We start from the raw sequence: 22096 nt of genomic DNA on the forward strand, positions 1-22096 counted from the left end.
CATCTCCGGGATGCAAAGGCAAGCTTACGTCTCCCCGTCTGTCACCGCGGGGCAGGCGACAAACCTCACCGTCCCTGCCTGGCCACCACCGCGCCCAGTCCTGTGCCACCACGCAGGACCCACCAGCTCCTGTAAAGCTGCCGGTGCTGGCCACTGCAGCAAGGGGCTGAAACGCTCCGGCAACACCAAAGCCCGGCTTGGGGGTGAGAAAAGGCCTCTGGAGGGGCAGGAGTGGGGGGAAGGGGATTCATGGCTGGAAGAGGCACGGCTGAGGAAGAGCCAAGGCACACCACAGCAGCCCGGCCATCGCCTTTCCCAGAGCCTCAGCTCTTCCCTGCCGCCCCCAGCCCATGGTCTCCCCATCCTTAGCTGGTTTCCTCCTCCCAGAGCTGCCTCGCCCTCCACAGGGCAGTGCAGCCCCAGGCCCCCTGCCCAGCCCACCGCTGCAAAGCGTTTGGGGGCACAAGGAGCCCGTTGGCGCAGGCTGATGCCTGCCGGCCCCGGTGCCGGCCCCGGGGCACACGGAGCGTGGGAGCGGGCGCCGGCACCAGGCCTCCCGCTCTGTTTACACGTCACATTCCCGGTCTGGAGGAAGTGGTGCAGGGGTGAAGTCCCAGCGGGGACAGGCCGTCACGTCACCGGCCTCCAGCCCTCGCTGGGAAGGGCTGGTGGGAACCCAGAGCACTGCGGGGAGAGCTCCCAGCGGACACTGTTCCCAAGCGGTGCGTGGCGGCTGCTCCAGCATCCTCCTTCCTCCCTGGGCTCTGCTCCTCACCCCGCTCTTGCACGGCTCCCAGCCAGAGCTGGCCGGAGGAGCTGGCAGAGGGGACGTGCCTCAGCATGGCGGGCATGCGAGAGCTCACACGAGGCCAGCAAAGAGCCTGGAGCCGGCACGGGCAGGGAGCAGCGAGGCTCCTTCTCCCCTTGCAGAGGCACAGCCATGGTGTGGCTGGAGCTCATTAAGCTGCCAGCGCTCTTGGCTGCTTATCCAGGCTTTATCATCTTATCTCTGCTCAAGCAAGGGAAAGGGGGAGTGGGGGGCTCTGTGCAGCATTGCTTGGACATGAGAAGAGCCCAGTTAGTAAATCACTTCCCCCACAGGCCCCAGCTTTCCCAGCCCTGCCCGCTGCCCGCCAAGCCAGTAAAAGACACTAAAAGAAAGTGCCCAAATAGGTTGAGGTCCCAGCAAGCAGGAGACAAGATGTGGAAAAAGATGGAGCACAAAAGTTACATCAGGGCTGATGTTTCCTGCAGTGCCCATGGAGCCGGGACCCCCGTGCCGGCAGCCCTTCCGGCAGGGCTGGCTGGGGAGCACCCGCCGTGTGGGGTGAGCGGTGCAGCTCCTCTGCTCAGGTGCGGCAGCGCTCCTGGGGGCTGGAGGTGGGGAGTAATAAAAATGAAATTTTAAAAATAAGGTTGAAAAAGGAAAGGCAAATCTGAGATGAGAGACCGCAGCACAAAGACCAGGCTGGAAGAGAGAGCTGTTGCCCTGTGTACCAGCCACCAGCAAGCTGGTCCCGCAGCAAGCAGCGGGGTGACCTCTTGGCCACCATAGGCATCTGCCTCATGTGCAGCACGGCGGGTCCCGCAGCCCCGTCCCCAGGCCCTGTCTGCCACCATCCCTTGTCCAAGGGAAGCTGCTCTCCCATCCCCCAGCGGAGAGCTCAACCCCGGGAAGGAGAGGCAGTCCTTAGCCTCCCAGCCCTGTGTTGCCCACCATGACAGGGACATCCCAGTGGTCTCAGGGCAAAGACTCGGTTGCCGGCACGCTGCTGGCTGGCACCCACAGACCTACCACCTCGGCGCAGGGAGCCTCCCGCAGCATCGTCAGCACGTCCCACCTCCCCGCAGACACTGGGGAAGGGGCTTAGCAGAGCTGTCATGTCCCCATCCTGGCACAGCCTCAGCTGTGGCCAACACCCCCAAGCTTCACGGGGGGCAGATTGTCAGGGCAGACAGCACTGCCTGCCCGCCCGCCCGGGGCGGGACGGTGCCCGGCAGGGCTGGCCGTGCCTGGGCAGCCCCGCCAGCACGCCGCCTCCCGGCACGCTGACTCTCTCCTGTGGCTCCGGCACTGCCTGGCACTATGCTTTCCTGTTTTGGGGGCAGCAGGACAGGGAAGATGTTGGTGCTCAGCACCTCCTGCTTCGATGCCTCGCATCAGACAGACCCTGGGCCCGCTGGCTGCCTCTTGCTTGCCCCGACCACATGTGCCTGTTCACCTGCCTACCTGACAGCCACACACAGCATGCACCTGATGTGGGCACAGGGCTGGCCCTGGGGGGCCACTGGCCCTCCAGAAGCCACATCCCCACAGCCAGCGCAACCAGCTCATCCACCAGCACAACGCAGCTTCATCCCTCGCCTCCACCAGGCAGCACGAAGATGCTCGCTCGCAGCAGCCGCAGCCCAGGTGCTGGAGCCCAGCCCCGCTGCACCAGCACTGCGATGGGTCCCGCCACACTGCTCTGCAGAGGCCAGCTCTGCCCTGGTGCCACTGCCTCTCCCTGCCCCAGGACGGCGCAGGCACGGCCTTGCGTGGCCACACTAGCTCCCCGCTCAGCTCTGCCAGCTGCACAGGCTGGGTGTGCAGCGGGGATTTGGCTGCCGTGGCCAGGAAGGGTCCTTGTCTGTCCCTGGGGCAGCCCAAGCCACCCACCCGCCCTTTTCCCTGCCCAGGCTGGCATCACTGGGGTGTGGGGCAGAAAAGCCTGGGTACCCATAGGTAACCATGTCCCTGGCTCCGCACGAAGTCTGACTCCAGGCTCTGCCCTCCCTCCTCGTGGCCATGCCAGATGAGTCTGGCCCCGCACGTGCTGTCTCTGCCCCAAGCCAAAGCGATGGCGGGGCCCAGAGGGGCTGGGGGAGCACCAGCACCTCCCAGCCAGTGACCCCTTTGGTGGCTGGTAGGGGAGGAGGAGGAGACCCTACTTCCCTGCACCCTCCCTGAGCCTGGCTGGTGGGTGCTGCTGGTGGGCAGACGCTGCCCCGGCTCCCCAGGACATCCCCAGAGCGGGGCAGGCAGCACGTCCCCACCACCGCGGAGAGGCCAGAGCCGGGCGTGGAGGCAGGGCTGAGACGAGCCCTGTGAATGTGCGTGGTCCCGGGCTGGCAAGGGGGTTTGGGGTTCAGGAGCAGCGAGTGCTCCCCCAGCACCCACTGGCCTGCAGCCATGGGATATGTGTTGGGCTTCATCCCCCCGGCTGGAGCCTCCCCCCACGCAGGATCTGCTCCGCTTGCCTCCTCTCTGTGCTCCCGGCCAAGGTCAAAGGATGGTGAAATGGCTCCAGAGCTCAGATTTCCAGCCTCTTGCCTCATTGTTTGCTGCTCAGCTCTGGCTCACTCATGAAGACAAACTTTTGCTGCTTCTGACCCACACGGGTTAAGGCACTGGGGCTGCCCCAGGGAGCGCGCTGGGGTCCCTAGCCCAGCGCTCAGTCCCCTGCGCTGCCTGTGCTCCTGCCTGCAGGATGCCTGTGCCACAGCGCTGCCCATCACCCTCGCCAAGGCACGGCAGTGACTGGCTGAGCGCAGTGCCCGCATGCCCGCCCGCTGCTGGCAGGAGACCTCGCCTGCCAGGAGGCAAAGTGTGCCACGGGCTGATGGTACAGATCGTGGTGGTCCTGCTCACCAGGAGCCGTGGCAGGCTGCACAGCCGGGCCCCGGGCACCGGCTGTCCCTGGCTCAGCCCCAGGAGAGGAGGAGCAGCGGGATGCCAGGGATGAGCAAAGGCAGGTTTCGCTGTGGGTGCAGAAGAATAAGCCTTGGAAAAGCCTGATCAGGAACAAGGTTGGTCCTTGGATAGAAAAGGAGACCAAGGAAAGAAAAAAAAAAGCCCTTAATCATCTCCAGACTGCCTCTTGACAAGCATGGAGGGAAATGCCACTCTATCCAGCAGCCACCCAGAGCTGCAGCTTGTCTAGACACAGCTTTCCCCGAATTCCTGCTGATAACTGCTTGGGAAATCTTTGGCGGAAGCATCTGCATGTGTTTGTTGGAAATTAACTCCTCTCCTGTCGTCCGGCAGTGGGGAGGCAGTGGTGTTGCCCTTCGGCAAGGCACCCTGGCCAGTGCGTGGGAGGCCGGGGAGCCGGGGCAGGCGCTGGCGGGATAACCCCATGCTGGGGACACCGCCGCTGGGATGGGGATGCAGGCCATGTCGCACTGGTGGCTCCCCATTCCCATGTGCAGCATCCCAGTGCGAAGATGCTGCAACTTCCCCAGGAGCAGCGAGCGACAGCAGGAAGCCATTGAGGCACAGCTGGATGGGGACAGATTGGGACCATGGTGGCCATGGCTGCCCTGAGAGGTTACAGTGCTCTGGGTACTGTCACCATCCATTTGCAGAGGGGGACACAGCCCATACGGGGTTGGCATTGCACCCTGGCTGGACCCACTGTCCTCGTGCTGGACCCGAGCGACAGCTGGTGGTTGTCCCTGTGGCGGTGGGAGCCGCCCTGCAGAGGAAGGAGGCAGGGGGACATGGCAGCTTGCTGCCACATGCCTGCCAGGCACAGTGTCCCCAGGTGACCTGCTGGGAGGGGACAGCCACTGCTGGTGCCCTGGGAGCGGAGAGATGGCGCGGAGCCAGCCATAACCCAGGCAAAGGCAGCACCATGTCCTGCGAGGGATGGACAGGGAGGAAGCACAGCCTGGAGACCCTCGGGGAGCCTTTGCAAGGCCTAAGCTCAAGGCTGTCTAGGAACAAGCTGTGTCTGTCCTCTCATGCTCTATGGGGCCGTCAGCCCTGCCGTCAGCTGCTGCATGCCCCGTGCCCTCTCCACCAGCCCTGTGGCCTGGCCAGGGCTCAGCCTCTGACTCCCACAGGGTGACCACGCTCAGCAGCTGCTGCTGCAACTCCAGAGGGATGAGGATGCGGCAACCATTTACCAAGTGAGCGACGGAGCTGGGGAAATGCCGGCAGCTGGGAGCACACCAGCGCTGCTGGCTGGGGGCTGTGGCCAGGGGGGCAGAGCGAGGCAGTGGCACAGGCTGGGCTGGCATTGGGTCCCAAGAGCTGCGGGCCATGGGCTGCTCTCGGTCAGTGCGAGTGCGCTGGGTACGGTGGCTTCAGCACCCTGCAAGCCTCCGGCGGTGAGCCCCGGCCCCATCCCCTCCCAGCCTGTTTTCCCCAAAGAGCGGCAGCAGCACGGCTGGCCAGAGGAGCCGAGTGAGCGGCCCATGGCCCCCACCACGCAGGGAGCCCACCCGCCCGGGCTCGCCTCCGGCTTCCAGTTTTTTCCATCCTAGACGTACACAGAGCAGAAAGCAGTTCTTCCCCCAGTCCCGTGAGGGCCCTTCCACACTTCCACCAAGCCCCTCTCCCAGGGCCAGGACGGAGCTGTAGGGACAAATTTTGGGGAACCTCTTTGCACAGGAGCGCCTGGCCCCAAGGCAGCTCTGGCCACTCCTTGCCAGCCCTGTGCTCAGCGCATTTCCCCGCCGGCACGCTGTGGCCATGCTCCGCTCACCTCCCTCCCTCCTCGGACACAGCGTCCATGCACCTAGGGCAGGGGCACCCCTGCCCACCTCCCTGCAGCCGGCTGGGCTGCGACCCTGCAGCTGGTAGATGGGGATGCTGGAGGAGCCGTGTTCTTCCCTGTCTCCTGCCTGCCTGTCCCTGCCCACGCCCAGGGCAGGCACCGGGCAGAGCAGGAGCACCCACACTGCCGGGGGGTCTCAGCACGAACCGCCCCCATCCCCGCCGCCCTGTGCAGCCAGCTGCCCCATGCACCCAGCGTGCCCGCCCGATCCCTCCATCCGCAGGCACCTACCTGCCGCGCCACACCTGCGGTGGGGCACCACGGGGACGCGGGCACGTGCCCGCCACCTCCTCTCGGCACATTATAACCCGCCACTGGGACCCTGGCGCTGCCAGACGGGGTTTTTTAAGCGGCTGGCATGGGAGCCCTTGGTGAAAACTCCTTCCAGGCTGCTCAGAAGCTGGAAAACCTTTTTCTTTTTACCTTATATGAGCTGCAGGAGGAGGCCAGGCTGCCGACGGGCACCGCTGTCAGGGGCGCCGAGGGGATCCATTGGCTGGGGTGCCGTCACGTGGCCCCGCCGCCGCGACCCGCCGCCGCGCAGCCGAGTGTTGCTTTTACCCCCTAAGGAAGGGCTGCTTGACAATTTTCATATTTCTTCTAAATTTGGAGATTTCAGACAATGCTGGGAGGCTTGGCTCGGGATGCCAGAGGCCCATGTGGAAGTCATTAAGTCGGAGAGGGGGAGCAAGGGAAGGAGGGCTGGGGGGAGCGGGGGGAGGAGAGCGGCCAGGGCTGTGCCGGCTGCCAGCGACGCGCCTGGGAACCCAGGCCATCTCGCCCGGAGAAAGTTGTTTGCAATAACCGACTTCCTCCCGGCCTCGGGACCGCGCACAGGGGGGACGCGCATCCCACCACCAGCGGGGCGAGGGTCCAGCGGGGCAGGCTGGCCGTGGGGCCGGGGCGCTGGGGCGGCGCTGGCGGCTGTCCCGCCGGCCGGGGGAAGGAAGTGGAGATGCTCCCTGGCCCAGCTGGAGGTGGCTCATGATTCCCATTACTTTGAAAAGCTCCATCTGGCCCGGGAAAAAAGGCATTTCGGCAGCCATGGGGCTCTCGCTGGGCTGCCCATGTGGGCAGGGGGGTCCCAGCACCGCGGGCGGTGGGGAAAGCCCTGAGTGCCGTGGGGCTGGGACCGCCCTGGGGCGGTGGCGATGGGGCCGGGGGCTGCAGGGCTGGGCGCCCACAGTGCCTTTCCTCTGTTTTTAGCAGCATGGAGAGGCAGCGCAGGAGCTCCATCACCCTGGGGCTGCGTCGGTCCCGGCCCTGTGTGGACCACGAGTCCATGTATGGCCTCCAGCTGCCCATTGGCAGCTCGGGAGGGAAACAGCCGGCACCGAATCACCTTCATCCTTCTGCATCGGCCGTCAGCCCCCGGCACAGCAGGGAAAGGTGTCACCTCTGCTCCCGACACCCGAGCTCCTCTGGGTGATAGTGCTGTTTACAGGGCTGTGCTGGGCTCCCCCGGGCAGTGAAGCCGCAGCGGAGCGCGGCTCCAGAAGAGGAGGAAGCAGAGGCTGCAGGGTCCGCTGCAGTGAGCGACAGCGAAGGGAGAGCCGGGGAGCAAGGGAGAGCACCAACAGCTTCTCCCCCGGGTTTTCCCAGGTGGTGTCATTCCCTGGGGGGAGCAAAGGGCTTCGCCTCTGGGGTCTCATGCCCTGGCTTGTGGGAAGGAGCTCAGTGCTGAGCCATGCACAAGCACAGCAGCAGCGGTGGCTGCTGAGCATGCCTGGTGCCTGGGGACGTGCATGCACTGCCCTAGCCTCGGTGGGGACAAACGTGGAGTAAGAGTCTGGCGGGGCAGGACTTCCAGCAACACATCCTGGAGGGGCCAGGAAAGGAAAGGGGTCCTACCATCCACAGATCCCCAAGTCTGGGAGCTGGGAACAGCCCCAAAGCCAGGACTAGGGCCCCCTGCCATCGTGCCAGGCTTTGTACAGGGATGGTCTGGAGTGCCTGGCATCCCTCCTGCTCCCCCCAGACTTACACACCGCCTCAGCCCCGAAGGCCCTACTGCAGGAACCGAACGTCCCTGCAGCACCTGTGTCCCTGCCCTGGACAGCCCTCCCACACTGCGCCTGTGGCTGGCCATCAGCCCCCTCCCGCCACTAGCCCCTGCAAACCAAGCGGCCACCTGCCTGGCTTGGCTCTGGATGGCTGCAAGAATCTCTGGAGGGTCAGGGCTGGAAACGAAGCCCGTCTGCCTGCAGCTGGCAGGGAGCTGGGTGCTCAGAGTCACCCAGCTCACCTGGGGGAAGGTGAAAGAAATCAAGCTGGCAAAGCCAGCTCTGAACCAGCTGGCCTGGTTTTGCCGCTGGAGAAGTGCTCACCGAGGGTGCGTGGGCAAGTCACTTCGGGAGTCGAAGAGGCGAGGAGGAGAGGCAGCAGCTGGCCAGGCTGCTGCAGAGCACCCCGCCGCACCAGCTGGCTCTGGGGGTGGCACCCCGAGGTGCGAGCAGGGGGACAGCAGGACCAAAACCCGTGCAGAGCACTTGCACCGGCAGCGGGGTGCAGCCAAGGGAGGGCTTCAGCGGAGTTCAGCGAGTCGTCCGGGAGGCTGCGGCAGCACTAACTGCTGTATAGGAGGAGCGGAACGCCGAGCTGTGCGTTCTGCACTGCTACACGCACACATACTCACACTCCCTCCACCCCAGGCGCCCTGCAGCGACGAACGCTGCGGCCAGGCCGCCACAAAACCCGCAAATGCTGGAACCGCTATGTGCTCAGCCCTGCTGCCGGCCCGCAATGGGGGCCGCAGGGCGCGCAGGCCAGCGCTGCCCGGCGCGGCTGAGGACAAGGCACAGGAAAGCGGCCGCCAGCACAGCCCCGGGGGATGCTCAGCCTCTGCCAGGAGAGCAGGGACTGGAGTGGCAGTGCCTGCAGCTGCCGGCAGCATGCCCAAACCGGGGAAGAGGCAGACAGTGTCTTCCAAGGAGCCAGGGCCACCATGGAGGTACCTGGCCAGGAAGACGAAGGACTTCCTTGGGGCTACTGGCAGCAGCCCGAGGGCAAAAACCCCTGGTGTTTCAGTCCCTGCACACACACAGACCCCATGGCCCCGTGACAGGACAAGCCTTGATCTTGCCACGTCCCACCTCCCAGGCGGACGGCCTGCAGTCACCAGGGCGCGGGGCCGAGCCCGGGCCAGGCTGGGCGTGCGAAGGGAACTGCACAGAGCACGGCCCCGCGCCGTGCTGCCCCGCGGGTACAGAGCCCTCCCACGCCACATCCACCCTTTACCCCTCGCTGTGTTGGGCACCCCATGCCCACAGGTACTGAGCTTATGCCCATCCCGTGCCCTGGGAGCCCAGCAGCCTCCCCGGGAGCCGGCACCGAGCCGGCATCTCCCGGCCCCCGCCGCCCTCCATCCCCTCTCCCCTTTGCATGGCCGGACAGCCCCTGCTCTGGGGCTGGCTTCAAGTGAAGCACAAGTAACTGCTGCCGTTAAACAAACCCTATAATTAGAAACCAGGTTTCCTAAATGAAGTGAAAAATGTAACGTTAGCCTCTGTTTGTTCACTGGATGCTGCTCTCTTGTTCCATGACCCAGAGGGGTCGTGCCCTGTGGTTTCTGAGAAGCCTTAATAAGGTAATGTTTAGGAGGTTACTATCTTTACAACTCTTGTCTTATTACAACTCCATAAGAAAAACATTTGGGGAAAAGCAGGATTCCTCAGCACGGGTTTGTTTTTGTTACTCCTTCGCTAAGACGCTGCCCAGTGATCCCTCCTCGCGGCAGATTCAGTTTCAGTATCTCCACAAAAATGATTTTTTTTCCCCACTCCCCCCCAAACCTCCTGCCGCCTTGGCTGGGCGTGAGGGCCAGGGTGGTCCTGAGCGGCCGGGACGGCCCCGCTCCTGTCCAGGCAGGCGGTGAGGGGACGGCTGGCTGCCGGGCACACGTGGGGCGATGCTGCAGGGCAGCGATGGAGAGGGACCTCCCGGGCAGGCCCTGTGGGGCTGCTCCCACCTTCCCGAGAGCCCGGGGAGCAATAAGAGAAACCGCTCTCCCGCAAGACCTGCTAACATCCAAACACACCGAATTTACAGCCTTTTCGTCTGCTGCCCAACATCAGACGGGGCTGCTGGGGGGCAGGCAGGCGTTTCTCAGCCCGTATATTATTACACCCAAGAGCAGGCAGACCCTGCCTCCCTCGGCCCCGTGCATGCACCGCCTCTGTTGCAGGGGCAGGACGGTGTGATTAATGGGCAAGCTGGGCTTGAGCAGCTCTGAAGGTGACCTTCAGGACTGGTCTGTGCTGCTTTGTAAATCACTTCCCTCCATGGACTGCTAAAACAGCAGCACGTAGGAGCAGGGGATGGGGAACAGGACAGGAGACTTTCTGCCCTGACTTCAAACTACCGGTCCCCCCTGGTGACGGCTCCCCAGGAGCTTGGGCATCCCCACATGTGCCATGGCGGCCCTGTGCCCAGGGCTGCAGGGAGGAGAAGTTTGACTTGAGCATGACCTGCCAGGGCAGACGTCAATGCCACCACCGAGTTTTCCATTTACCTCCACGCTCCACCTTGCCCTGGGAAACTGTGAACTTGGATGCCTGCCCACAAGCAAAAGCCATCAAAGCCCTAAAAAGAAAAGGCTTTCTCCGCACAGACCCGGAGGGCATCACTGCCCTGGAACCACATCCCTGGAACCACATCCGTGGGAGCTCCCTCCAGCCCTGTGGCTTTGCGGGAAGGGCAGCGAGGATGGCTCCCGGCTGCTCCGCAGGCCCTGCGTGGGGCTGGAGGGCCAGCCCTTCCTGCAGCCAGGAGCCGGGACGCAGAGCGCGTCCTGACAGGACCATGTCTCACCTTTGCAATCCAGCGCGAAATGCAGCTACCCCACCAAAGCGCCCGGGGTTAGTATTTGACCACCACGCTGGCTGCCTTAGGCTGAAGGGGGAAAAAAACCCCAGAGTTATTTGGAAGCCCAGCATTGCCTGCCTGTGCTCTCTATGATAGGCAGTGGGGCACAGCCAGTACTGGCTGAGGCCAGGAGCCCAAAGGGCTGGGGAAGGCAGGAGGGCAAGCACAGTGGACATGGAGGGAGCAGGGCATGGGGCCAGGTGCCCATGGGGCTTGGCAGGCTGATGGGACCCATGCCCGGGTAGTGCCTCAGTGGTCCCTGCATCCTCTCCCTCCCCTGCCCCATCTTATGGGGACGTCCCTGGCGCTGCCCTGTGCAGAGCACCCAGGGTCCCGCTGGGACCAGGGTCTCTCCCTGCCGTGCCCTCGCACTGGCACCTCCAGTTGTCTCCCACTGCCGCCATAGGGTGAGCCAGACGTGGGGCCGCAGGAGCAGGGAGCCACCGGGGCAGCTGCGTGCACCACAGCGGGCGCCGTGCCGGGCAGGGGTGGAAGGAAGCGGGTGTTTCCAGCACGGCAAAGCAGGCTTTTTCCATCAGGTGCTCTGTCTCCAGGAGCAGAAAGCAAAAGAAAACAAAAGGCAGGAGAGGAGCGGGGCAGGAGGAACCTGTGCGTCTGGATCGTGTAACTGGCGACGTGCTGTAAACGCTGGGCGGCTGATGGATGTACTGGCGGGGCTGCGGCAGGATCTGCTGGATACGCACCCTCCCTCCCATCCCGCCAGCCCAGCGCTGCTGGCAGCCGCTCTCCCGACGCCTCTAGCCCCCCCATCAGCCTCCTGCCGGGGGGGCGGGGGGGGGGCAGGCCGGGGTGCTGGCCCCATGACCCCCAGCCCCAAAGGACAACCCTGCAGAGCTCTGCCTCCCAACGCCAAAGCCTGGCTGTTATCTCATACACATGATCCAAAGGCTGTGATTTACAGACAGACCAGAGCATCACCCAGCTCCCCGCCCGGGGAGGCAGAAGGGCTGTCGAGACAGCCAGATTAGGGCTATATAAATAATACTGTCCTTTGACACAGAACCCAGGCGCAGCGAGACCCTGGGCTGCCAACAGCTCATTCAGCCCCTCGCGTGGCCGCCATGGTCAACGCTCCTTCCCACGGCACCCCAGCACCTCGGGGCGGCTCCGCGGCCTCAGCACCCGCGGCAGGAGATGCCCCTTTCCTCCCATGGAAAACCCCTTCCCCCCCCGGGTGGGGACTCTGGGGAGAGCACCGCTGGCACGGGGTCACAGCAGGGGATGGGTCCCCATCCCACGATGGCTGCCCAGGGGAGGGCACCCACCCTGCTCCTTGCCAGCAACAAATTCCTGGCTACCCTCGCCAGCCGGGCTGTGGCTCTGTGTTTATGCAACGGCAGGAGCCGGCAGAATTAAGCACTTTTTGTTTTTCCCTTTTTTGAGAATGGGGAGTTTTAATTCCCACCAAACAATGTTCTTTTTCCAGCAAGCTTAAAATAAGCCTTTTTGGCCCGGGCGTCTCTGGAGCCACGCACGCGCTGAGCGGGCCTTTGTGCAAATATGGATGTGAGCTCCGTGCCGCCGGCTCGGCCGGGCACTATACCTGGTGGGGGGACGCAGGAGGGCCCCATGCTGGCCCCCCATGCTAGTGGCCCCAGCCCCAGCCCTCCTCCCTGCCACGGCATGGGGCTCGCTCTGGCCAGGCTGGCTTGCCGGAGCATGCTTATATTTGATGAGCGGAAAATGTTGCTTATGCAGAGATAGGAGGTGCCGCAGCTGCGCCGGATCCCGCCAGCCCCAGCCTCCTGGCCCACGGGTGGGTGTGTGCTCAGGTGTGCTGTGGCCTCACAAACCCCGTGGAAGATCCCGGCTCGGGAGCAGCCTGGTGGCCGGAGAAGTGGCCGTGCCCTGCAGCGTGGCACCAGCAGTGGTGCTGCCCGCTGCGGGTGGAGGGGACTGCAGACCCCACGCCAGCAGCTCCTGCCCCGGCAGGGACATCCCTGCTTGTGAAAAAAGGCAAAAAGCTATTTCCTGCCAGCGTGGGAACTGTGGTCTGATTGCCCCCATTCCCTTACCTGCAGCCCCATCACATCCTCTGCGATGTGCTCCTGGCTGGCGCATGCCTCCCGAGGAGCATGGCACGGCACCGCCGCCCTCCAGCCCTCCAGCCCCGGAGCTTGGGCTCAGCTTGGGGCATGACAGCAGATTTCATGGTGGTTACCCTGGGTGATACGTGCCTGGGTTTACTCAGGGCAGGCAGAGCTGATCTTCACAGCCCCTCCTGCCCTGTTTTGGGGACTGTTCCCAATCTCCAGGCTCTGCTTTCCACCCAAGTTTCCCGTGGCAGTGGGGCAATGTGGTATGGAGGTAGCAGGGATGAACATGTACAACAAGACCTGAAAGCACATCCTCTCTCCCCTCCAGGTAACCTACTCCCAGTGGAGCCATGTGGGGGTTTCCAGCCCTTCCTGGCCACCCACTCCCTTGCTTCTCCCCACAGGGCTGACCCCAGTGCACCCCACTCCTACAGGGGTGGCACCGTGGCCGGCACGGGCACACGGAGCCCATGGCCGGCCTGTCCCAGCCAGGAGGCAGGGGCTGGCCACCACCCAGCTGCCCGCGCACCCCGGCCCCTTCCCTCGCGCGAGGCCAGTGGGGAAAAGCCGCCTGCACCCGCCCCCGCCTCCCCCATCTTATCAAATTTGGCCATGTCTGAAAAACCCTGGTTTCCTTTTCACCAAAAAAGATCAAAACTGGGTAATTGGCTGCCGGCGCGGATGCCTCTCGGCCTCTCTCATGTGTAAACAGCATTGCCGAGCGCTGACACAACACAGGCGGCTGCGGCACACGCAGGCGGCCGGCACCCTCTGGGCGCCCGGGGCCTGGGGCTGCTCACTGTCCCTTCTTGGGGCATCACGGAATAAGGGGTGAAATCGCTGGGGTGCAGGCAGGGGCTGCAAGAAAGACTGGTGGTGGAGGGCTGGGCACGCTCACTGCCCCTGCTACAGCCAGGTCCCCTCTGCCAGGTCCCCGAGGTGACAAAAGGGACACGCTGTGCTCAGTGCATGGCGTCAGACCTCACCCGAGGGGACGGCAAAGCCCCCAAAATGCTGTGCTGGGGCTGTCCTTGGGGATGTTAACGTGGGCTGAGGCTCCCCAGTGGGTGGGAGCAGATGGGCTCTGTTCCCTGCTGCATCCCTGGGATGGCGGGGCTGAAAGGAGAAGAGAGGCAGCATCAGTTGGGGGTGCAGTGGGTTTTACACCATTTGTAGGGTTTTCTAGAGGCCCAGTTCATGGATTGTGAAAAAGAAGGTTGAAATTTCCCATCGCCCTACATAGCACAAGGGTCTTCAAACCCCTGGAGATGGTGAGTCAGGAGGCAGAGAGCAACTCAACATCTAGTGCTGCCACAAAAGCTGGCAGTGCTGGGGAGGGAGCGGCGGGTGGGGAGGTAACGGGAGGCAGAAACCAGCAGAGAGAGGTGGAGCAGCCTCCCAAGGCCCTACGGGTGTAACGGCGGCAGACCCTACAGCCTGGGAGCGTGGGGCACTGGACACTCCGCCTCCCGCGGCCGGCTGGGGCTGGCAGGGGAGAAGGGATGCAGGGAGGGATGGAGCGGAGGAGGGATGGAGCGGAGGAGGGATGCCGAGGGGAAGGACGGCGGGCTGGCGGTGCGGTTGGGTGGAGGACAGCACCATCGTGTGGCACAGCCGCTGCGGGGCCGCAGCGACAGGGACAGCCCAGGGTAGGGGGGCTACAAAAGCCGGGCTGCTGCAGCCCCCGGCCCACACCCAGGGCCAGCCTCCCCGCCCCGACGCAGGCCCCTTCTGGGACAGGGCATCACAGGCAGCCCCCCGCACCTTGCCTCAGTTTCCCCCCCCCCAGCACCCTGCATCCCAGTGTTCGGCCCCGGGAAGCCAGAGCAGCACAGCATGGTGGGGGGAGCACCCCACCACTAACACCCACCACTCTGCAGCTCTGGTGCCCAGGCCCAAGACCAGCTGCAAGCAGAGCCGGTGTGTCCCCACTGCCAGGGATTGGGGACAGGTTTGAGGACAGCAGGAGAGGAAGCGTTTGGGGACAGACACACTGGGGGTGCAGGAAGTGATGGGTGCTGTCGCCTCAGTGCTGGGCAGAAGGGTCTGGTGGCTGCCGGGGACAGCAAAGCTGGTGGTGGCACACCGATGACGGTGGGCCCTCAGCTGTCCCCACAAGGACGGCAGGACAGCCCCACACTACCCCACACCTCGCCAACAGCGCGGGGCACAGCCCACTCCCATCCTCTCACGAGCCCCGGCTCCTCCAGCCCAGCAACCGTGGCCTTCCTGGCCCTGGCAGGGCTGTGACCATGCTGGTGGCACCACCAGAGCCCAAATCCCCTCCCCAGGGCAGGTTATTGCTCAGCAAGCCCCTCTGGGCTGCCCGGTCCAGGGGGGACCCACCACTGTCCACAGCCACAGCCGCAGGTGGAGCCAGCGCCCGGGGAGGCGGCGGGTGGCCGAGTCCCAGACCACGCTGGCCCCCAGCCCTGCCTGCGCCGAGGCTCCCTGGCACCTCGGGGACCAGACACACCTCCGGCGGAGCCGAGCCGGGGGCTGGGGCTTTCCCTTTTTAGCTCCCGGTCTCGCCGGTGCCAGCCACACTGCAGGACGGCGGCCGGCAGCCCCTCCGTGGCGATGGAGCAGGCTCCAAACCTGGTAGGTGACTGCATGGTGGCTCAGGGCTCGCTCCTCGTTTTCCTTCTTTAATGTAATTATTTGCACGCTTGTTTACGGGTGGCTACCTGGGTTTGTTTGCTTTGGAGATGCATGCTGTGGTCTGCCAGGCCCATCACTCCCACGCCTGGCACAGAAAGGATGCAACAACCTCAGAGAGTAAAGTCATGACAGTCCGACCAGACGGTCCGGCACCGGAGGGGGAAAACAGCCCCGGCAGAGCGGTCTCTGCCCCGCAGCCCCGCACACCCACGGGCAGGGCTGTGGGATGGCGGGCAGGGCTGCGGCACAGCAGGCAGGGTGTGGGGCTGCTGGCGGCCAGCTGCAGGGACACGAATAGCAGGGAGCACAACTACAGAAAGCAACTTTGTTCGCCACTGGGCAGCCTGCCGGGTGTCAGCACACGGGAGCTCAGCCCTGCGAGGCTGGAGGGAGAAGGAAAGGAAAAAGCATCTTTCTTCCTCTCTCACCGTCCCCAGAGCACGGAGGGAGGGAGAAGAGGGTTTGGATAAAGCTCCCATTATTGACTGTCTCATCTTGTAAACCAGAGACTGCCCAGGTACAGCCTGAGCTGAGGGCGTACCCATCCCTCCCAGCACGCAGCCGCTTCAGGGTGGTGAAGGGACTGGGCACAGCCTGGGCAGCACAGGCCAGGGCACTCTGGGCATCGCAGATTGCCAGCTGCAACCTGGGAGAGGGGCTTGCAGCCACACGCATCAGCTGGGGCTTGGGCTAGGGGCTCACCATGACTGTGTGCCCACCACGACTGTGTGCCCACCACCCCTGCAAACTGCCCTCATGCACTTCCGCAGGTCTCACTCGCAGGCCAGCATTGCCCTTTGGGGATTGCATGTGCCACCCCAAAGTCAGTGTGGTCCTGCCGTTACATGGTGCCCCATGGGAGGCTGGAGAGCTCCCCTTCCACGCCAGCCCTGTGGTCCAGGCACCCACGCACCATCCTCCTTCCTCCTCAGCTTCTCCTCTGCATCTTCACCTTTGCCATGGTCCTGGTCCCTGAAGCAAAGGATCAAAGCAAGGCAGCGAAGGGGAGGAGAAGGGGCCTGGCACGGCCCCCCACGGCCACCCCTGCCCTGGCCTGGGCCCTGGACGATCCCTACACCTCCATGGCAGACTACGAGCGCAGCATCCAGGACATGGTGCGCCAGCTGAGGAACAGCTCTGAGCTGGGAGACACCAAGTGCCAGGTCAACCTGAGGCTCTGGAGGTCCAACCGGAGGAGCCTGTCCCCCTGGGCATACAGGTGAGCTTGGGGCAGAGACTTCGGGGACACGTGGGCTGGCTCTGTGCTGGCAGGCACTGCAGCAGCCACAGCTCCAGCATCATGGGGCTGCAGTGGCTGCTGGGGGGTGCAGTGTGATGCAGCACCCCATTTCACCCCACGGAGGCGTTGCCCAGCTACCCACCGCCTCCCACCCTACCATCCTCCATCCTCGCCCTGCTTTCCCTCTCCTTCAGCATAAACCATGATGCAACGCGGATCCCAGCAGACATTCCCGAGGCCCAATGCCTCTGCACTGGCTGCATCAACCCCTTCACGATGCAGGAGGACCGCACCATGGCCAGCATTCCCATCTACAGCCGGCTGCCTGTCCGCCGGCTGCTCTGCCAGGTGCCGGGTGAGTTGGGGCACAAGTCCTCCGGGAAGAAATGTCACAAGAAGTACCAGATGGTCATGGAGACCATCGCTGTGGGCTGCACCTGCATCTTCTGAGGTTGCAGAGCTAACCCCGGCAGCCACGCATGGGCATCTAACCAGCTTGCTGTTGCTTCTCGAGCTTGCCCAGCCCTCTGGGAGAGGGTCACCCAGCTGAGCATCAGGGTGAGGAGAGTCCCTGCGCAAGGTAACAGCAGCTCCAAGAGCTCCCCGAAATTCCCCTGCAGACTCCGTCAGCCTCAGCCCAAGCAGCCACTTTGGGGACACCCAGCATGGGGGCCGCCCCTGCAAGTCACCCAGCTCCGCAGTCCCACAGCCGGCCTCGCAGCGAGACACCACCCCAAGCCCCCTCACCTCCAGAGAGGAGCTCAGCAGAATGGGCTGGGGGAGAGAGGGAGGCAGCTGCCCACTGGTCCCTCCAGTTGGGCAGGATCAGGCCTCCTCCCTCCCTGAAGTCCTCGTTTGCCTTTGTTTGCTCCATCGGAGCAACAGCTCCATGAGCACCCAGCTCTCCCCAGCCCTCCCTGGCGCACCTACAAGCTCCTCTGTGCCGGGCCAGGCAGCCCGGGGAGCGGGGCAAGCCGACGGTGCTTCGGGTGGCTTCTGAGGTCTTCAATAAAGCGCATCGCTGGCCCCCGTCTGAGCCGGCCCCTGCCTCAGCCCGTCACACTGCCCCTCCGGCCCTGCCCGCCCGGGGTGGGTGCTGCCTAGCCTTCTCCCCGAGGGGCTCTTCTGCCCCCCAAAACACAGCCAAGCCCCAGGCTCGGGGAAGCCTGGATGCCCCTGGAAACAGGGAGCACCCGGCAGCAGGCGCGTCTCCCTGCAAGCCCAGATCTGCCACAGCGCACCCTGCAAGCCCAACCCCAGGGTGCCAGGCGGGTGAGCGGGGCTAGGCTCCATGCACGCATGGCATGGGAGAGGCCACGCGACCTCCTGCCCCAGCCAGAACCAGCCCTGCCACTGAGCTTCCCAGTGGCAAAGCCAGGAAGGCAGGAAAGGCAGAGCAGGAGCCAGGCAGCTCATGGGCGTGCAGGACCCTGTTCCTGCCCAGGGCCAGCACCCATCTGCTGCTGACACCAGCCAGCCTCGTCCTTGAAAGTCCCCTGAGGTCCCTCCAAAAAACAGATGTGCAGGGACCTTTTTTCACAGAAAAAGGCACAGGTTCCTTCCAGTAGAGCCTGGGGAGGGGGAACAGGGAAACTGAGGCACACGGCACAGACACGCAGCAACACCGAGCAGGGACTGTATTCCTGAAGGCAAATCATGTTCAAGTAATCTGGGACACAGCCTGTCCCTTCTCCCCCAGCCCCCACCCCCCTGGTGTCCCCAAGGCAATAAATACTCCCCAGGCTACTACACAGAAGCTCCCAGCCCACTGCCTCCCCTGGGCATCACAGCTCGGTCTTCACCTTGTGCATCAAGTCCTTCTGGTCGATTTTGTCCAGGTCCTGATGCCAGCGGTTGTAAGCCAGCAGGGCCACGTTTTTGGCTGCCACCGCTATCATCTCCATGGAGCTGGCCACCCACTCCACGCCACTGAGGTAGAAGAGGTTTTCATGGAGCACGATGGGCGGGAGGGTCTTGGCAGCATCGTAGCGGGGATACACTTGCCACTCTGTCACCTGCACCGAGTAATAGGACCTGAAGAGGGTCTTCAGCTGCTGCTTGTCCAGTGGCTGCTGGGAGAGGACACGCCACACCGCGGCCTCCTGGGGCTGCTTGCGACGGAAAGCCGCTGAGATGTTGACAGGACAGATGTTGTCCATGGCATTGAAGAAGAGGTCGGGGGTGTCAGTGGTGAGGATGCTGGCAAAGGGGAAGAGCTTGGGGTCAGGGAAGCCGAAGTAGGAGGAGTTGAGGTAGCCATGCACCACGGAGGTGACGGAGGGCTGGAAGGCTCCAGGGAAGTCAGCAATGGGTGGCTCAAAGTTCTCGAAGGTGAAGTTGCACCTGCTGGGGTGCAGGGGAGTCGTCACGACCACCATGTCGTAGAAAGCTGAGCCCTGCCCTTCGCTGCCCTCATAGTGCACCTGGTACAGGGCTCTCCCTTCTAAAAAGAGACGGTGGACAGTTAGGAGTAGCACTGAGACCCAAGCAGTGGCCCTGGCTCCCTTTTTTCCAGCACAGCCTCCATCCCCTGGTTTTCCAGTACACATCACTGCTAGACCATAGCATCTGATGGTTATGGATGAGTTGCTGATGCTTTAGGGCAGTAGAAAGAGCATTTTATCAAGCCTGTGGGAGGGAGTTTCCAGAGAAACCCAGCCCAGTAGCACAAGGTAGACTGGGGCAGCACAGCCCACCCTCAAACCCCATTTATCCAGCCCTTCCCTTCTGCTGTGCTCGGCCAGGGAGCAAGCCTGCAACAAGGATGGTGCCACAGAAGAGACCCGAGGGACCTCAAGAATGAGGGAGGGGAACCCCAGGGCCAAGGTCTGTACCAAAGGGCCCCCATCAGATCACATGAGGGAAGATGGACAGACCCCCAGGCCCTTGCCCAAATGCTTTACCAGGACCTAGATGCTCTCCAGCCTCCCAAGGCTCCCTCTCTGACCCAGTACCCCTATGGTGCCACCACCCACCACCCGCCCCGGTGGCACCCAGAGCAGACGCCATGCCCAGGCTCACCCGAGCTGTGCAGAGAGACACCCGTCACCCTGGCTGGGATGACGTTGGCTTTGGTCAGCTTCAGTAGACCTGAACACACCAGCTTGTTGCCTCCTTCCACTGCCCAGGTGCTGCCCTGCGCCCCTGCCAGCGACATGGCTCCTGGGGAGCAGAAGGAGAGGGCAGCTCAACAGCCTGCCCAGGGAGGGGACACTGGGAAGGAGAGAGAAGGGGTCCCCGAGTTTCACCTGCGAAGGCAGGCACCAGCACCGACTGCCCATAGCTGGAGCGCAGGACGGCCGCAATGACATCATCCACGAAGCGCTGTGTGATGCCCACCTCCAGCAAGGACTCAGCCACCGAGCGCTGCGTCATGTTGATGAAGGCATCACCCCCCAGTGAGCGCAGCAGCTCCTCCAAGCTGGAGAAGGCATAGCCATGCGCCTGGTACTTGTAGATCCTGGAGGGGACAGAAGCACAGGGTGCCTGGTGATGCCTTGGGGCTGGGGAAGACCCCCTGTGTCCCTCCAGCCCCACAGGCTCTCCTACCTCATGAACTTCTCCATCACCTCCTCCACCCACATTTGCAGGCGCAGGAAGCTGATGCCATAGTGCCACCAGAGCCGAAAGAGGTTGAGCAGGTACCAGTCGGTCTCCTCCAGGACAAAGTGCTCCCCATTGAATATGGCACTCTTCCCTGCCACCTCACGCCGGTGCTTGAGGCCTGCAGGGAGCAGAGGGACCCCAGCGCCACTGGGCTCAAACATGTCCCGGGGGCCACCCGGCTGCTGGGAAAGGCCAGCGCCAAACACTACTGCATGGGGATCGGGCAAAGGTGCTCTTGCAGGAGCATTGGGGACTGTAAGCCCGCAGGATGCTGGGACCCCAGCCAGACCCTATATATTGGAGCATCCTATAGAGTTGATGTGCCACTGTCTGGAACAAACTGGTAGGATTTTGCGAACCCCCTCCCATACACTAATTCCACCAGGACCCCTTGTTCTTATGGTCTGCTGGGCCACCTCGTCCCTTTCTCTTCCAGGGCACAACCAGGCTGGGGCGCAGGGACAGCAAGGCAGGCGCTGCATGCCTGGGGTGTGGAGGTGGAGTGGAAGCAGCTCTCCCTATGACCCCCAGGTACAACCCCCTGGCCCAGGGAGGCCGTGCAAGCGCTGGGGTGCCCACACTCACCGAGGATCTTGACGAAGTCCTGCATGTGGAGGCTGAGGGCGTGGATGGAGGCTCCCCTGCTCTCATACTGCTGCTTGTTGACGGTGACGGTGGCCAGCCGGCCGCCCACGCCCGCCGGCTCGTACACGTCCAGCTGCACCTGCGGCCCGAAGTGCTGCTGCAAGAAGTAGGCGACGGCCGAGCCGCCCAGCCCGGCGCCCACCACGGCTGCCGAGCAGAGAGAAGCGGGGGCGGCAGAGTCAGCAGCGTCCCGGGAGAGCAGGGGACGCCGCCGCCCCCCGCCCGGACCCCCGGGCTGCCCGGCCGCAGGGAGGGAAGGGGCCGCTGCGGCGGGGACGGCGAGGGGATGCAGCGGGCAGCGCGCACACCCTGCGGACGCGTGCCGGGGCCCCCCCTCACCACCCCCGGGGCAGGCGGGCAGGAGGCCGGGTGATGCCGATTCCCGCGATGGATACCCCCTCCCCCCCGCTTCGCCCCACCGCCCCTACCGATGCTGCGCGGCGGCGCGTGGGCGGCGGCGGGCACGGCCAGGAGGGCGGCCAGGGCCGGCAGCAGCAGCGCGGCGGGCGGCTGGGCCATGGCGCGGAGAGCGGGTCCGGCAACGCCCGCCCCTCACCGCAGGCTCGGCCCCCGCGGCCGCCCCGCCCCGCCCCGGCAGCGGCTCGGCCCCGGGCGGGCGGAGGCAGGCCTGCCCCGGCTGGCGGCGCGGGCCTCGCCGGCGGCACGGCGGGGCGGAGCGGGGCGGGGCGGGGCGCGGGCCTTGCTCCCGCAGCGCGGGGGGGGGACGCGGGTAACCCGGCTCTTGGGCGGTGGCGCGGGGCAGAGGTAGGCGCCAGCCAGCCCTCGCCCTCGGGGCGTGACACTGCGGGCCAGGAGACCCTCAGCACCCAGAAGTGCCGGGTGTGGCACGCAAACACCTCCAGGCGCGGCCCCAGCGAAGACCCTCAGTGTCCTCTGTGCCTCGCTCGCCAGCCGCGCATCCACCGACTGCCCAGCAGCATCCCATGCGCCATCAACCCAGTGGTGCACCAAGGGGCTCCCCCCGGCACCAACTTTCTCCTGCTGGAAGCGTACTGGGGGCTGCTCCACAGCGTGGCACTTGGGCCAAGCTGCTGCTGGAGCATGCTTTCCATGTGCCCGATCTGTACGTGGGTGACGGCACACGCTGCTCAGTGCCCGGCCAGGGGCCAAGGGCTGGGTCCTGCGGTGGCTCCTGTATCAGCAAGGGCATGTCAAGCTTTTGCTTGCGCTTTCTGCCGTGGGCAAAACAAGATGCCCAACAGCAAGCAGTCTGCGCCATGGGGATCCCATCTGGGAGCTTGCTGCTACTCCGATTACAGAAGGTAGCAAAGACTGAGCAAAAACTCTGGAACAGGTAGGACATGTAATTACAGACCGAGAGCCTGCTGTAGCCCAGAGCTGGTCCCTACCAAGTGACAAAATTTAGTTTGGGAATCCGTCATCAGAACTGTGTCTCAAGGAGAAACACAACATGAGCACAAGCCCCCTCCTTTGCCCAGCCAGGAGCTGCTTCAGTGTTC

General features: G+C 64.2%; 2 protein-coding genes across 2 annotated transcripts; one reads left to right on the top strand and one right to left on the bottom strand.

Annotated features, from left to right (window-relative positions):
* Positions 1–15043: 15043 nt before the first annotated feature.
* On the top strand, positions 15044–16814 carry IL17B (interleukin 17B; the record flags this gene model as incomplete). The annotated part of the gene is made up of 3 exons (XM_082006240.1): positions 15044–15064; positions 16057–16343; positions 16559–16814. The coding sequence occupies 3 exons, from the start codon at positions 15044–15046 to the stop codon at positions 16812–16814; spliced, it is 564 nt and encodes a 187-aa protein (XP_081862366.1).
* Positions 16815–18148: 1334 nt separating this feature from the next.
* On the bottom strand, positions 18149–21134 carry PCYOX1L (prenylcysteine oxidase 1 like; the record flags this gene model as incomplete). Its single annotated transcript, XM_082006268.1, has 6 exons — positions 18149–18807; positions 19386–19526; positions 19613–19824; positions 19914–20088; positions 20556–20762; positions 21044–21134. The coding sequence occupies 6 exons, from the start codon at positions 21132–21134 to the stop codon at positions 18149–18151; spliced, it is 1485 nt and encodes a 494-aa protein (XP_081862394.1).
* Positions 21135–22096: the final 962 nt, after the last annotated feature.

Source organism: Phaethon aethereus (genome assembly GCF_964289735.1).
Source record: "Phaethon aethereus genome assembly, chromosome: 14".
NCBI classification, from domain to species: Eukaryota; Metazoa; Chordata; class Aves; order Phaethontiformes; family Phaethontidae; genus Phaethon; species Phaethon aethereus.